Raw genomic sequence first — 16,418 nt, 5'->3', positions numbered from 1 at the left:
TAGTTTTAACCACCAACACCCATTTATTTTAATGAAAAAAAGTCTCTGCATTCTATATGCTCCAAAAAGATTTACTATCAAAACAAATACAATATATGGAACTCTATCTGCATAATTTCACTACAATAAAGACAACATATGACTTCTAGTTCCTACAGAAGGTGAACTGAAAAGCACAAGTGCAAACAGAGATTGCATAAGAAAGCGTGTGCGCACGTGTGGTTAAAACCTTTAGTAAGCAACTGCATTAAAATATGCTAAGACACTTACCTGACCCTAGGTCGTGGCGAGCTCTAAGAAAAAGCCACAGGCTGTCACTAGTTTTATCTGCTAGAAAAATTTGGTGTGAGCTTTGATGGTTCAGTTACAGTTTATCGATAAGAAGATAATCTCAGTACAAGCACTAATCTCCTTCTTACTTTCACATGCTCACAGAATAAAAATCAATTACTTTTCATACATAATGAACATCTTTTATTTTCAGGTTTGCAAACGACGGTCGTCGATTCACACAAAAGGGTACTTTTAAAACTACCTGTATTTACTCTATTGTATGCATGTATATATGAAATGAATGGTGTGTATGTGCATAAATGTATGTCTGTACATGTGGGCAGATATATGTATACACATGGTACCTGATGACCTCTTCGGATGCATGTATGACCTCCACGATGACATTCGCTGTTGTACATATGCCCGGGAGGGCGAGATTCTCTATCACGATCCGGGTCCCCAGAAAACCCACTGGGAATGTGGATTCTGGACAGTTACAAACGCAGATAGATAGATGCCCATGCATTTGATGGTAAAATGTCCAGCTCTGCTCCTCACCTCTCTCGCTCAGGATCACCATCACATAGGATGGCAGTGAAAACTGGTCATGGTCCTCATTCTAAAGAGAAAGGGCTCTGTCTCTGCTCTCCCCCTCTGCGGACCTGCCTGGCTGGTGGGTTGGTGGAGAAGCGTCAGCTCTGTGGTCTGCTCTAGTGCTGAACTTGGTGCTGAGGCCCTGGTGGGGTCAGCTGCTATAGCTTCTACCCCTTCTTTGCTTAACCTCTCAAGGAAGGGTGACATACCAAAACCAAGCTTCTCCTGTAGAGTCTGTCTCTATAAATACTGGGTATATACACGTATAGATACACATACATATACAAATACTAACCCACAGACCAAACTGGATGTGTGGAGTGCTGACTAGCAACATGGCAACACATCAGGAAGAGTAGCCATTGTTCCTCCTCCCAGAAGGTCAAGTTCTGTGCCATGATCTTTAAACACTCAGGGAAAATTCAGAGGATTCCATTAATTAAAGGAGAAAGGGAGATGCTGTCAAAATAGTGAAGTACAGACTAAGTGAAAATTGCAAAGAAAACAAAAATCTGGAACAATTGAGGCCTAGTTGTGAAGTCTGAGAGCTGTAAACTGCAATCTTCAGATCTGGATTTTTTTTGTCTTTTTTTCCTGTTGCTATGGAAACTTGGTAGTCAAGCTTCAGATGTCAGGAGTTCTCACAGACCTGAATGGAAAAGATTTCAGAGTCAAGTCAAGGAATATAACAACGCAATTCAAAACATTTTAGCTAAATACTAGATACATGACTGACAAGCTATAATAAATGCATTTATAAATATTGCACTACCTTGGGGAAGTTTTTTTTTTTTTTTCCTTAAGCATAACATTTGAAGAGAGAATGAATTGTTCCGCTGGTTTATGTCTTAAAAAGCTGGACTCCTCTGAAAACGCGAACGCCAGACACCTCATCTCAGACCAGCTGCGGCCACTACTGCTGCTTCACTGAGCCCTAACTCCTACAGTCAGCCCAGAGCCTGGCTATTTTATAGACAAGCCTACTTGGTAGCTTAGAAATTGACGATCATCCCAGATATTTTTTTTTTGGTCACACAGAAGAGCAAGATAGTTAGTGGTGGTTCTCCAGAGATGGTGTATGAATTTCTGATGCTTGCTGTAACAAATGACTGCAAACTCAGTGGCTTAAAACAGCACAAATTTATTCTCTTAGACTCTGGAGGTCAGAATTCTTATGGGGCTAAAGTCAAGGTGTTGGCAGAGCTGCGTTCCTTTTGGAGGCTCTGAGAGGGTAGCCACCCCTTCCCTTTCCAGCTTCCAGAGGCCACCTGGGTCTGGTTGTGGCCCTTTCCTGCATCTTTGTGGCCTGCATCAAAGTTTACTGAGGTCGCCAGACTGTGCTTATTCTCTAGGTTTTACACCAGCTGAGGGACTTCTACTCTGCCTGATGATAGTATGAATGGAAATAGCTCGGTTCTCTGCCATTTTTGCTTAATTATTATTATATCTTGGAAATGTACAGGGAAATGGTACCACTAAAAACTTGTGTTACAAAGAAAGAAAAATGTATAAAAGGTCAACCCACAATGCAAGTATAGTTTATTCTGGAATGAACTGAATGCTGGAATATAATGGGTTATTCTGTAAAGCTTAGGGTTTTTCTTTCTAAATCTGTTAAGGCAGCGGTCCCCAGCCTTTTTGGCACCAGGGACCGGTTTCGTGGAAGACCATTTTTCCACGGACGGCAGGTGTGGGGAGATGGTTCAGGTGGTAACGCGAGCGATGGGGAGCCGCAGATGAAGCTTCGCTCGCTCGCCCGCCGCTCACCTCCTGCTGTGCGGCCCGGTTCCTAACAGGCCGCGGCCTGGTGCCGGTCCACTCCGCAGCCCGGAGGTTGGGGAACCGTGTGTTAAGGGGTGGCTCAGTATGAACCTATTCTGCACTCCATTGATTTTAGAGTTTAAAGCAGTCATGTATCTGTTTGGAAAATTTAGAGCTGCTGCTCTAAATTTTAGATAAAAAGTGTTTGTAATGTGATTCAAGTCTAAAAAAGATGATACTGAGAAAGTTAAGGGTGAAAGCTGTTTTAACAGAAAGGGCCATGGAAATGAACATGCTAATTGAGATGCAAGTTTTCATTATTTTCTACACCTAGGGATCTTTATATTGCTTGACAAATGAATTCCTTTGGGGTTAGGAGTCGTCTGAACTCATTTAATTTCCCTTTTTTCAGTTGAATTTTTCATTGCCCTTGCTACCATCGCCGTAAACTCTTTGGTTACCTGGGCTGCAGTAAACTATATCCTTCAGATTCACCTATATTTGAAGAAAGACTAGAAAAGAACATATTAAATGGCATCACTAATTTCGTTCAAAAATATTTTCCTGTGTGAGATCAATACTTAAAATAATCATTTTGGTCATTGAGAAAAACAGGAAAAAAATTTTGGCTGAATAAGATCTACTACATTTGAAACTCTCCAATCCGTTTGTCAACTTAGACTATAACCTATCTCCTGTGACAGCTGAGTTGATTACATGAAATAGTCCATGACTATGTAATGTTTTCAGCGGTGCATGTGCGAGGTCGGAGGTCGACTGTCATTGTCCATGAATTTGTACTACTTGGAGGGATCGGCTCTGTCTGCAGGCAGAGCACAGCCTGCTCTACTTGGGCTTGGTGCTTCCAGGCCATGCCTCTGCCCATAACATATTTCACAATGAAAAGGAACAAAATATTGACACACTCAACCACATGGACTGTATGATTTCATTTGTAGAAAATTCTAGAAAAGGCAAGAAACTAGTAAGAGAAGGCAGATCACTGAGAGTCTGGATTGGGGGGAGGGGATCAACAGCAAAGGGATACAAGGAAACTGCGTCTTGATTGTGGAGTGGCTACACTTTACCAAAATTCATCAAACTGTACCCCTAAAATAGGTGAATTTTATGGAATGCAAATAATACCTCAATAAAAAGCATTAGAATGAAAAGTATTTCCAGTGGCTGTTTTTGCTCTTCTTGGTCACCTCTTTAAACTTCTTCATTGTGATCAAGATTACAATTCAATGCCCTCTCCTTTCTAACATAGAGACATTTAATTTTGGTACTTGTTCAAATGGTTCACCTGATCTGTCCTTTTATATTCTTGCTCTTGCTGATTAATTAGGCCTAAAACAATGTTCAGGAAGGTTTCAGCACAGTATTCTTCCTTGAACTTGCCTTGTCACACCACACAGAGCCCTACAAAAACCCTAATGGAGATGCCAGCTTGCTTCCTTGGGAGAGAATTACGCATCCCCTCAATGTTATCAATACACAATTTAAACAACAAAATTGGCAGTGAAAATAATTTCATTTACATTTTCTATTACTTTCAATGTCAGTAGTTTTACTTCCTTTACTTTTAGATGTCAAAGAAGGAAGTGCGTTATCTCTCAGTTCAACTCTCAGATGCAATAAAGGCTCCTACGGTATTGTAATAAACTGACATGTTATTATCTTTTTCCACAAGGGAGGCAGTCTAATGACGAACACCGGCCTCCATGGGACCTTTCTGAGCATCAGTGTCTCATCTACAGAGCGGGATAAAACCATCAGAGCAATGACGGAAATAAAGAGGAAAGCCACAGGATACGGGGTGTTTCGTTAATGCTAGTCTACTTGGATCAGAATATTACTTGAGAGGAGGAGGAAAACCCGTTTTCTCTTCCCATGCTGGATGATGTGACCCCTGCAGTTTTATGAACAAGGCCTTAAAGAAGGCATTGACACACTTTTTCTGCCAAGAGCCAGATAGTAAAAATGTTTTCGGCTTTTCGGGCTGAAGGGTCTCAGGGGCAACCACTCAACTCTTTCTGCGGTGGTAGCAGAAAGCAGCCACAGACAGTGTGTAAATGGACCTGCTGTGTTCTAATCAAAACTTAAAGGCATGAAGTGGCTTTATTTGACCCTCGGGCTGTACTTGACAACCACTGATTTAAAGAAACATCAAACAGATTCTAGATTGGGATTGACATATATACACTAATATGTATAAAATGCATAACTAACAAGAACCTGCTGTATAAAAACATAAATAAAATAAAATACAAAACAAAAACAAAAACAAAAACCAGATTCTACCACATCCCTAAATTCATTCAAGGACAATGGCTGGGTGGGGACGTTATCTTGCTCTTGCACCTTACAACCTAATTTCAGGGCTCTTCGGGCCCACGCCCCACACCTTGCTTAATGTTTTAGGCCCATTTCTGTGTGCCTTCTTGCCACTGTCACGTTAACAGCTGCACAGGTGAGTCAGCTGCTTTGACCTTGCTCTTAGGAGAGAGTCTGAGCCATAGGACACCATGGTTACTTATTCCTCACATGCCTACATTATTAGTTTCATTCTTTCCCTGTTAGGAAGAACAACTTGGGCTAGGTCTATAATAAAACAAGAATCATTATATTTAGCAGGCATCTCTAATGTTCAAATGAACATTATCAAATAATCTTATACCTTTGATATAAGGCCAGACTGAGGTTTGTTTTTGAAGCCAGACAGATGGGTGATGACACCTGTTCTTAACTATTTTGGGGGCTGAAACTACATGTCTTGCGGTGCAAAACATGGGAGGGTCAACTGAGTACCTTTCCAGCTGTGTAGGGAGATTCAGGGCTCCTTTCTGAGGATGATTTTGGCCTGATCTCAGGTGCCCTTCCCTGCAGTGGGATAACCAGGTGGCTCTCCATTTAGGTGAGAACAGAAAGCACATCTGATATCTCAAAAACAGAATGCATGCATCTGTCTTCTCTCAATGATACTACTGTGAGTATAAAATGAACATGAGTTCTTTAGGAGTTATCAGGATTAACTGTGATCCAAGAGCTCAGCTGGGAGAGATGAGAAGTGAGCCATCCTTGGGAACCTGCTCATTACTGATGCCTGTAGGTCAGGGGTCTCCAAAGTAGGGCGAACAAGAAAATCCCTTGTTGGGAGGAAGCAAATACTGCCATGGCTATTTATATTCCTTTTTTTTTTAAATTTTTATAGCTACTTTATTTATTTATTTATTTATTTATTTTTGGCTGTGTTGGGTCTTCGGTTCGTGCGAGGGCTTTCTCTAGTTGCGGCAAGCGGGGGCCACTCCTCATCGCGGTGCGGGGACCGCTCTTCATCGCGGTGCGCGGGCCTTTCACTATCGCGGCCCCTCCCATTGCGGGGCACAGGCTCCAGACGCGCAGGCTCAGTAGTTGTGGCTCACGGGCCCAGCCGCTCCGCGGCATGTGGGATCCTCCCAGACCAGGGCTCGAACCCGCGTCCACTGCATTAGCAGGCAGATTCTCAACCACTGCGCCACCAGGGAAGCCCTATATTCCTTTTAATCTAAACAGACAGATTACATCTTACTAATATTTAATACATGGATTTGGAGTAGCAGGCATGTGTATTATCATAAAATATATTGTGTGAAAATATACAAACACTCGGTGTGTGTGCTGGAGGCCACTGTCTCTTGGGATGTTGGTTCCATGGGTTGGATGGGCCTGGGAATCTGTATTTCAACAATAAGCAGTAGGAAGTCTCCATTTAAAAACCTCCCTGGCCGTCTAGAGGTGCTGATAAATGAGCAGGGTCCTGCAGAGCCTTGGTTCATCAAGAGTCAGGCTTTGATGTTGTGTAATTGTATTTATAGAGGGCGACGTGTGAGTGGCTACTCAGCTATCTTCTCCATCTGTGTACACACACACACACACACACACACACACGTGCACACATACAGCATTATTATTTCTGTACAATCACCCTGGAAGTACTGCCCTCTAGTTTACCCAGACTCTGCTATATGTGAATTCCAATGGGTCTCAGAACCCAGACCCAGTGCTGGGCTCGCTGTCTGTCTGGCGCTCACTCGAGAAGCTCGTGGAAAACATTCCAGAGGCTTACTGCAGTAGAGTTAGTTGGTCAGAGCAGGACACTAAATAACCCACGTGCGTCTGTTGATAGGGGAATACACTGCGCCTAATTCCTATGATGGGATGGGATGGGATGCTCTTGAGCAGTTAAAGTGAATGAACCAGAGCAGGGGTACCTGGCTGGTGCACCACAGTGCGTTTATATGGCTCTCGAATTAAGAACAGTTTCACACTTTTAAAGGTAGTAAAACACAGATGACAGAAACAAAAAAGCCATAAAAAAGAATATGTGACAGAGCCCTGATGTGGCCCACAGAGCCCAAAATATTTGCCACCTGACCCTTGATGGAAAAAGCCTGCCGACCCCTGAACTAGAGCAACATAGATGGAGCTTGGAAATGTAATGTGGAGAGGAAGAAAAGCGAGTTGCAGAACATCAGGCTCAATATAATATGGATTAGATCAAGTTTGACAAACTGCACAAAGTAGAACTATATGTGGGGTGTGTGTGCGTGTGTGTAGTAACAGTATAAAACAATGTCCACACACACTCTAGCTCATGATAGCTATTGTCCCTGGGGAGAGAGAACAGGAAATGAAACTAGGCAGAGGAACACAGGGGATTTCAGCTTCATCTGTAATATTTTATTTCTTGAAGAAAAAGGAAGAAGAAAGGAAGGAAGGAAGGAAGGAAGGAGAAAGAAAGAGAAAAAGAAAAAGAAAGAAAGAGAATATAAGAATGAGAGAGAGAGGAATATATATTTCTTCCCTCCCTCCTCCCACTTCCTTTCTCCCCCCCTCCCGTGCTCCACCCATCCACCCACCCATCAACCCATCCACCCATCCATCCAACGAGACACTCCTCACTGTAAGGTCTCCTCTTTAGTTCTACACCCAGGACTCTGGCTCAGCACAGCTTTAAGTGTCTGACGTTGGAATGTGTCATTTCCTGTTGACTCCACTCACCACTGTCACCAGGATACAATAACTTCTATTCTTTATTTTCTAATCATCAATTTCTCAACCTCCTAATTCACAACAACGCAAATAACCTTCTCAAAATGTAAATACTGAGGCCCCAAAGGCTTTTGAATGGCATTAGCTACATGTGAATAATTTCTAAGGTTAAAATTGGACTAGTATGCCATAAATAGGAAATATCTGATACAAGTATCTATTCATTTCATGCTCACATCTGTATTACTCGGCATAATAATTCATTTGTTTAAAATAATGCTTCATTATGCCATAGTCATGACTACTGGTCAGTGAAAAAATGTGTGAATTATGCATTTATCTCTTTTCCTATGGCCTCAACCTCTCTCCATGCATTCTCATGACTCTTCTTAAAAAGGTATGGAATCTCTTTTAACCTCACTAAAGATAATTCCGCACAATGCAGAGAGAAACAGGGCCCTAGTAGACCAGTTAAGCAATCTGGGCACATCTGTATGAGCTCAAGTTCAGGGGCATCTGCAGGAAGTTTCTTACCACCTGCTCTGTAGGACGGCCTTGGGTGCCTTTGCACCGTTCCTCACATTAGTGGGCAGGGGGATGTGAAGGTGCCTTTCAACATTAGTCAGAGCACTTTTACAGGTAACACTCTGTTACACCGACATAAACTAAAAATGAATGTTTCCTCTGGGATAAATTTTTTGGGAAGGATATATGGAAAAACAATAGCTTTGGTGAAGTTACGTTTTTGTACTGTGCATGCACTGGAGTTTGGTTAACTTACGAGCTAAGCTGAAGAAAGACAGGAGCAGGACTGCGGTTGCGCTGAAGTGCGGGGCCCCTGCCGTGTTGCAGTCCACTTTGGAATTCTTGCAGGAACACACTTGTACCCTGAGGTCTGTGATGTTCGTCATGGGTGGTTTCCCTGAATCTGTCACCATGATGGGCAGGTGGTAATTTGCTTTGTTCAGATTTTGAAGAAGGCTTACCAGGGCGTGCGTATCTACAAAGACAAAGGGAAGCCTTCATGAGAGAGGGCTGGACCTTTCCAAATAAAAGAGTGGCGTTTCCGCCACTAAACCCACACAAAACAGGCAGTTTATTCATTTAACTAGAAGAGTGCTTAAATATAAATCCATTAACATCAAATAAAAATAAAGATTCACTTCTTCAGTTGCAGAAGTCACATCTCAAGTTTCTGGCAACCACACATGGCTGGTGGCCACCATACCAGAAAGTGCCAGATAAAACACTTCCAGCATCGAGGCGTTCTATGGTTCAGGGCTATTATAATCAATTTCAAGAGGACCCACTTTCGTGAAGATGACTGAAGATGACTGACTACCAAGAACTCCTCCCTGAAAATTTATTATTATTTATTATTATATAATAATTTATTATTATTATTTATTATTCACAAAGATCACATTCAACATTTAGAAGAAATAATGTAAAAATCCACGCTCGAATTGTCACATTGTACATCTTAAATATATACAATTTTTATTTGTCAATTAAAGGTCATTAAAGCTGGGAAAAAAAGAAAAAAAAAGAAATTGTCAGCTTAGAGCATTTTTATATAAGAATCCAAATTCAAATAATCAAAATACATTTTTGGAACAACAATAACAAAAATCCACTCACTTTTTTTTTTTAAATTTTATATTTTATACAGCAGGTTCTTATTAGTTATCTATTTTATACATATTAGTGTATTTATGTCGATCCCAATCTCCCAATTCATCCCACCACCACCACCACCCCTGCCACTTTCCCCCCTTGGTGTCCATACGTTTGTTCTCTACATCTGTGTCTCTATTTCTGCCCGGCAAACCGGTTCACCTGTACCATTTTTCTAGGTTCCACATATATGCGTTTATATACGACATTTGTTTTTCTCTTTCTGACTTACTTCACTCTGTATGACAGTCTCTAGGTCCATCCATGTCTCTACAAATGACCCAATTTCTTTCCTTTTTATGGCTGAGTAATATTCCATTGTATATATGTATCACATCTTCTTTATCCATTCGTCTGTCGATGGGCATTTAGGTCGTTTCCATGACCTGGCTATTGTAAATAGTGCTGCAATGAACATTGGGGTGCATGTGACTTTTTGAATTATGGTTTTCTCTGGGTATATGCCCAGTAGTGGGATTGCTGGGTCATATGGTAATTCTATTTTTAGTTTTATAAGGAACCTCCATACTGTTCTCCATAGTGGCTGTATCCATTTACATTCCCACCAACAGTGCAAGAGGGTTCCCTTTTCTCCACACCCTCTCCAGCATTTGTTGTTTGTAGATTGTCTGATGATGCCCATTCTAACTGGTGTGAGGTGATACCTCATTGTAGTTCTGAAAAATCCACTTACTCTTAAGGTGGGTAGGTCCCCATGTGTTGCTATGGGGATGGGTTCTATAGTCTAGTCTCTATCAGGCCTCAGCCTGCACCCCTAGGTTTGGGTGGGAATCCATAGCACAACGCACAACTTGGAGACTGGATCCTTAAGCCCACGTTTGGTGGGAATATATGCCATTACCCAGGCCACTGGGCAGCACTCAAAAGTGGCCACCCCACCTGGCACTGTTTTTGGTCTCGGGCTGTTTGCTTTTCAATCACTCAGATGACTACGGATTTTTTTTTAAAAAATAAATAAATAAATAAATAAATAAATTTATTTATTTATTTATTTATTTTTGGCTGTGTTGGGTCTTCGTTGCTGCACACAGGCTTTCTCTAGTTGCGGCGAGCGGGGGCTACTCTTCGTTGCGGTGCGCGGGCTTCTCATTGCAGTGGCTTCTCTTGTTGCAGAGCACGGGCTCTAGCCATGCAGGCTTCAGTAGTTGTGGCATGTGGGCTCAGTAGTTGCGGCACGTGGGCTCAGTAGTTGTGGCTTGCGGGCTCTAGAGCGCAGGCTCAGTAGTTGTGGCAGACGGGCTTAGCTGCTCCGCGGCATGTGGGATCTTCCCAGACCAGGGCTCGAACCTGTGTCCCCTGCACTGGCAGGAGGATTCTTAACCACTGCGCCACCAGGGAAGTCCCTTTTTTTTTTTTAGCTGTTCCTTTCTGGGCATAAACAATGCTAAGTATTCAGAAAAAAATTCTGGGACAAGAAAAAGAATTGAGAAGGCATTTTAACTATTAAATAAAACCAGGAGGGAAAAGAGAGTGTGATGACCTGAAAACAAAAACAGATGAAGTATTATCCTATCCAGAAGGCTACAGCAGCAGAAATAACCAATGTGGATGATTACCCCACTGAAATGGCAGGTTAATACGAGGAACATTCTCTGATATCCCGCAAGGAGAGGAGAAACTCTTAAATGAGAAAGTTCCAGCTGGAAAGAACTGGGGATGATTATTCAAATGAGCTACAGTCACAAAAACTAGCAAATAAAACACTAACCCCTCAAATAAGAGAAGGGCTGTTTTAATTAAAAATAATCAATGTAACAAAATTCATTCTTTAAACAGCAATGAAATAGACAAACAGGCAAAGAGAATCAATGACAAGAGAAAGACACCAATAAAATGAGATATGAGATAAGGCCATAACAAAACATGTGACATTTTTTAATAGAAAATTTTATGTATGACTGTACAATACGTTTTCAAAACTTAATGAAATGGGTAATTCCCCATCCCTCTCAAAAACTGTACCGCTGAAGTACGAACAGGGAGCCCAGCCCTGACTGGGTCAATCGCAGGATAAATTTGCTATTGATGGCAAAGTGTATATAATGTGTGAGTTCCGGTTTTGGGCTTTATTGCGAGGCAAGGTGATCTTAGTAGCGAGTTCACATTTGCCAAGGGGAGGGAGGTGGAGGAGGTGTTGTGATACAGGGATACTTGTTAATTCAATACATTGATATTTCAGTCTTAATAAGGCAGATGATAAAGTTTTAAATTTAAATTTTAAGATTCCACCTGTCCATGTGCAGGGACTGGTAGAAAGGGACATTGCTTGCGAGTTTCATAAACGAGGAACAGGACAGATGGGAGAAGATATCAAAGTCGAAAGTCAAAGTCAAGGTCACTTTAGAAAGTCAATTCTGAGATCTGCAGCATAAAATGGAAGTTGGAGGATTAGAGGTTAAGACTTCCTGAAGATTCTTGTACTGGTGCGTCTCTTGAGCAAGCAAGCATAGCATGGAAAATCTCTGCAAAGTGCTGGTGAAAATTAAGGTAATTAAGGTAAACACAGAGGAGAGGCAGTTGAGCCAAGACTCCTGGCTTTTGAAGGCTGAAGACTGGGTGGGTGTGGAGTGTAAAGTATGGGCTGTGTAGTATACAGGGTACAGCATAGAAAAGAGAGGAAGCGAAGGAGAAAACTTTCATGTTTGCATTTCTAAGGAACAGATATTCAATATTTTTACAAATCGTATACAGGTGCTGGTAGGAAAATTGTCAGTATTTGTAATGTGTGAATAGCTTGAAACAAACCATGTGAGGATGCCCGAGAGCGGAGAGGAGGAGGAACAGGCTGGGAACAGAAACCATGCCAGGGAAACTAGGCTTCAAAGCTGCAGGATAACTACAGAATGTTCGGCGGACTTACTGTTGATCTTGGAGATCTTCCAGACTTTATCAGGAACAGTTGGTTTATGGATTTCAAATTTGAAAGGATCTGTATTTGGGTGAAGATCCTTATCTGAAGCTCCCAAAATGACTACGCTGAGGTTTTTGGCGTCATCACAGACCTCCGCTACCGTGGGGTAAATGAAGGGCGCGTTGTCATTCACGTCTTCCAGAGTTATCAGCAAAGTCCCAGTGCCAGTAGCAGGAGGGTCGCCTACAGAGAAAGGGGGGAGATGTTAGCACACAACCGGTACAAGGCAGGAGTCGTTGTCCACAGTACCTTTTCCCAGCATGCCAGATGCCTTTACTGTTGTCACCAGGTTTCAAACAGGATGGACAGGGATAGCTTCCATCTTTGGATAAAGTTTAGCAGTTTAAAAAGCCTTTTAGTATGATCTCTAGGTCCATCCATGTTGCTGCGAATGGCATTATTTCACTCGTTTTTTATGGCTGAGTAATAGTCCATTGCATCTATATACCACATCTTCTTTATCCATTCATCTGGGGTTTTTTTTGGATTTTGTTTTTAAATTTAAAATTCTAACTCTAAGCCTATTGAGTAAAAATAATTGAGTGGCATGGATTCCTCTTTCTAACAGGAGGGGGCACTGATGCACGCAGCACAGAAGAGCAAGACTTAAAGGTTCAAGATCAAATGGCATTGGTGGGGGGTGGGCGGTAGGGGAGAGGGGCATAGATATGAAGAAACCTGTTTGAGACATATACCCTCAGCAAAGAGAAAAGAGATTTGATCTTTTTTTGTTGTTGAATGCCTATATGTGATTTCATAACCTTTTTTTCCCAGTTATTAATTTCTAGAGGCCTATACTCATAGTGGGAGACAGTACTTCCCTACATTGTCATTTTAACTGGAGTCTGACATTAATTCATTAGGTTTTGAATAATTATGGGTTACTGAAGCAAGGTGGAAAGTATCCTGCATGTATATATTCACTTCTAAGTGAAACTTAATATTATTTGGATATAATATTAAAAAGTAAAAACTGATGTTTTCCCCCTTATATCCATTCATCTGTTGATGGACACTTAGGGTTCTTCCATTGGCTATTGTGAATAGTGCTGCTATGAACATAGGGGTGCATGTATTTTTTTGAATTATAGTTTTCTCTAGATATATGCCCAGGAGTGGGATTGCACTTAGATTATCATACTAAGTGAGGTAAGCCAGACAAAGAAAGACAAATATCATATGATATCGCTTATATGTGGAATATAAAAGAAAAGCCTTTTATCATATGTAAGACTTCTGACTGACATTCTTCAGACTTCACCTTTAGAATGCTAAGCTTTAAACATACATGTCATACCAGCACGTTGAAAGTCACTCAAAGAATGGAGATGAGAAATAGAACTTATCCTCGCTTACCGAATTAAACCTTTTATCTAAACAGCCAAGTATTTGCATGTTGGCAGTGTAGACAGGATGGAGATTCCGTGAGAGATGACCATATTCCATATGCAATATTCCTCTTCACTGACTGGGAGGTTGACTACGAGAGGAAGACCTAATCCAGTGTTTTCTCTTGTGGGTGATAAAGGGTCTGGGATGGCTGGTGGTGCCCCTGGGAGCTGGCATGGCTGGCCCGGAGCACAGGACAGATTTAGAAAGGCCGGTTATTGTGGTTACCAAAGGTGAAACGGTGGGGGAGGGATAAATTAGGAGTATGGGGTTAATAGATACACACTACTATATATAAAATAGACAACCAACAAGGACCTACTGTATAGCACAGGGAACTATTCTCAATATCGTGTAAGAACCTATAATGGAAAAGAATCTAAAAAAGAATATATATATGTATATACATATATGTACAAATATATATCTCTCTCAATATCTTGTACTATACTCAATATCTTGTTATGTAATCAATATACTCAATATCTTGTAATAACCTACAATGGAAAAGAACCTAAAAAAGAACATATCGGGACTTCCTGGTGGCGCAGTGGTTAAGAATCCTCCTGCCAATGCAGGGGGCACAGGTTTGAGCCCTGGTCCAGGAAGATCCCACATGCCGTGGAGCAACTAAGCCCGTGCACCACAACTACTGAGCCTGTGTTCTAGAGCCTGTGAGCCACAACTACTGAACCCGCGTGCTACAACTACTGAAGCCCGCGCGCCTGGAGCCTGTGCTCCGCAACAAGAGAAGCCACTGCAATGAGAAGCCCGCGCACTGCAATGAAGAGTAGCCCCCTCTCGCCGCAACTAGAGAAAGCCTGCACAGCAACGAAGACCCAAGGCAGCCAAAAATAAATAAATAAATAAAAGAATATATCGATATCTGTGTATATATATATAACTGAATCACTTTGCTGTACACCTGAAATTAACACAATGTTGTAAATCAACTATATTGCAATAAAAATAAAAAAGTCTTCAATAAAGATAAACTTAATGTTCTAAACAAAAAAAATTTTTTAAATAAAAATGCAATAATTCTCTGCAAAAAAAGAAAAAAGAAAGGCAGGTTCGTTATGAGAAATGAAGTCACTAACTGGCTACTGGGACAGTTGAAGCAACCATAATATAATCTTTGAGCCTTATTTTTAAAGCCTTGTTTTTATTCAATATTTCAGTTATTTCTTGAAATGTTTTTCATTTTAGGGAACGTTATTTTAAGACGTCCTTATAATCACCTATGCAATGTCTTTCACTTAAAGAACAGGGTGTTCAATCTTAATAAGACTCAGCGTGGCTTTATTTAACTTCCTCTCATTTTTACTCATCTATGCATTAGAGGTTTGCTCTTGGGACAAACCATTCATTAATAGCTTCTAATTTTCTGTGAGAAAAGTTACAGCCAAATTTGCAAGCCACAAATAGTAAGCGTACAGATTTGCCTTGTTCCAAAAAGGGTTTGATGCACCTCTGGAATTACAGTACTCTAATTCTGTATGCTAGGACTAAGCTAATGTCTAGCTAGCTCCCTTTTTTCCACCCATCCCCATTTGCACTTAACCAGATTTCCAAGCTTAATTTTATTTTATCTGGTACTATGTTTATTTTTGAAATGCACATTAAGTTTAAAGTCAATTTATGAACCACATGGGGGTTAAAAGGGGAGTGAATGTCTGAGCTCAGAGTACAGGTGTCAAGGGCAAGGCAAGGCAGGGTCTGACAGAGTCTGTTGATAAAGAAACAATGAGGACTTCCCTGGTGGTGCAGTGGTTGGGAATCTGCCTGCCAATGCAGGGGACACGGGTTCGAGCCCTGGTCTGGGAAGATCCCACATGCCGCGGAGCAACTAGGCCCGTGAGCCACAATTACTGAGCCTGTGAGTCTGGAGCCTGTGCTCCGCAACAAGAGAGGCCACGACAGTGAGAGGCCCGCGCACCACGATGAAGAGTGGCCCCTGCTCGCCACAACTAGAGAAAGCCCTTGCACAGAAACGAAGACCCAACACAGCCAAAAATAAATAAAATAAATAAATAAATAAATAAACCCAGGAGGGAAAAAAAAAAAAAAGAAACAATGAGCCTTTGCAGATCCGGGCAGTTTATTACTTACATAGACACTAGAAGGACGAGTAGGCAAAGGTGGCTCTTGTGCAGGGGACGCCAAAACGAAAGGGGCACGTAACCACAACACGAATGAAGGGAGGCCCTGTTGCTGGGGAGCCAATTTCAAGCTGCTTTTCAGCAGTTTTATAGATGCAGCTGCAGCTGAAGAGGGTGGGCAGGAAGCCTGGTCCCTTGTCAGACCCGGGAAGGTGATGAGAAACGGTTTGTGACAGCCTCCCAGGGGACATTGGGAGGTGAGTGGGGAATGGACTGTTGCAGCTCCCGAGAGTTTTTCCAACACTGTCATCAGCTGCCACCAGGGGGCTGTCCCTACTGCAGGGCATACAGAGGGGTGGCCAGGGGATGCGGCTGGAGACAGATGTCTGGTCGGGCAAGGGGGCCTTGACTGTCACAACTAGTTGCTTGTACTGATGTTCCGGACTCACGAAGCCACCAGAGTTTTTCAGAAAGGCAGTGGAACAACCTGATCTGAGTTATTTGTAGAAACACACCATGGTATTGACAGGAGATGTTGGGCACTGGAGGCAGGGAGACCAGCAATAGATTGAGTCATGATGGGCAGTTTGAACAGCAAATAAATGTCTCATCTTGTTGATGAGGCACTCAGATGAGGCTGCCAGAAGAAAAGC

At 42.0% G+C, this 16,418-nt stretch overlaps 1 protein-coding gene across 1 annotated transcript in view; it reads right to left on the bottom strand.

Moving 5' to 3' along the window:
• Nucleotides 1-16,418, bottom strand: part of CDH13 (cadherin 13) — a 1,023,676-nt gene continuing 1,007,258 nt past the window's right edge. The window contains exons 12-14 of the mRNA XM_036832418.1: nt 12,224-12,457; nt 8,447-8,665; nt 1-1,519 (exon numbers count right to left, since the gene is read on the bottom strand). Of these exons, the coding sequence (XP_036688313.1) occupies nt 1,512-1,519; nt 8,447-8,665; nt 12,224-12,457 (461 nt within the window). The 3' untranslated portion in view covers nt 1-1,511. The remainder of the gene's footprint in view (nt 1,520-8,446; nt 8,666-12,223; nt 12,458-16,418) is intronic.

The sequence above is a fragment of the Balaenoptera musculus genome, chromosome 19 (genome assembly GCF_009873245.2).
Source record: "Balaenoptera musculus isolate JJ_BM4_2016_0621 chromosome 19, mBalMus1.pri.v3, whole genome shotgun sequence".
Taxonomy (NCBI): domain Eukaryota; kingdom Metazoa; phylum Chordata; class Mammalia; order Artiodactyla; family Balaenopteridae; genus Balaenoptera; species Balaenoptera musculus.
The sequence above is the reverse complement of the archived record's forward strand: the minus strand, read 5'-3'. Positions and strand labels throughout refer to the sequence as shown.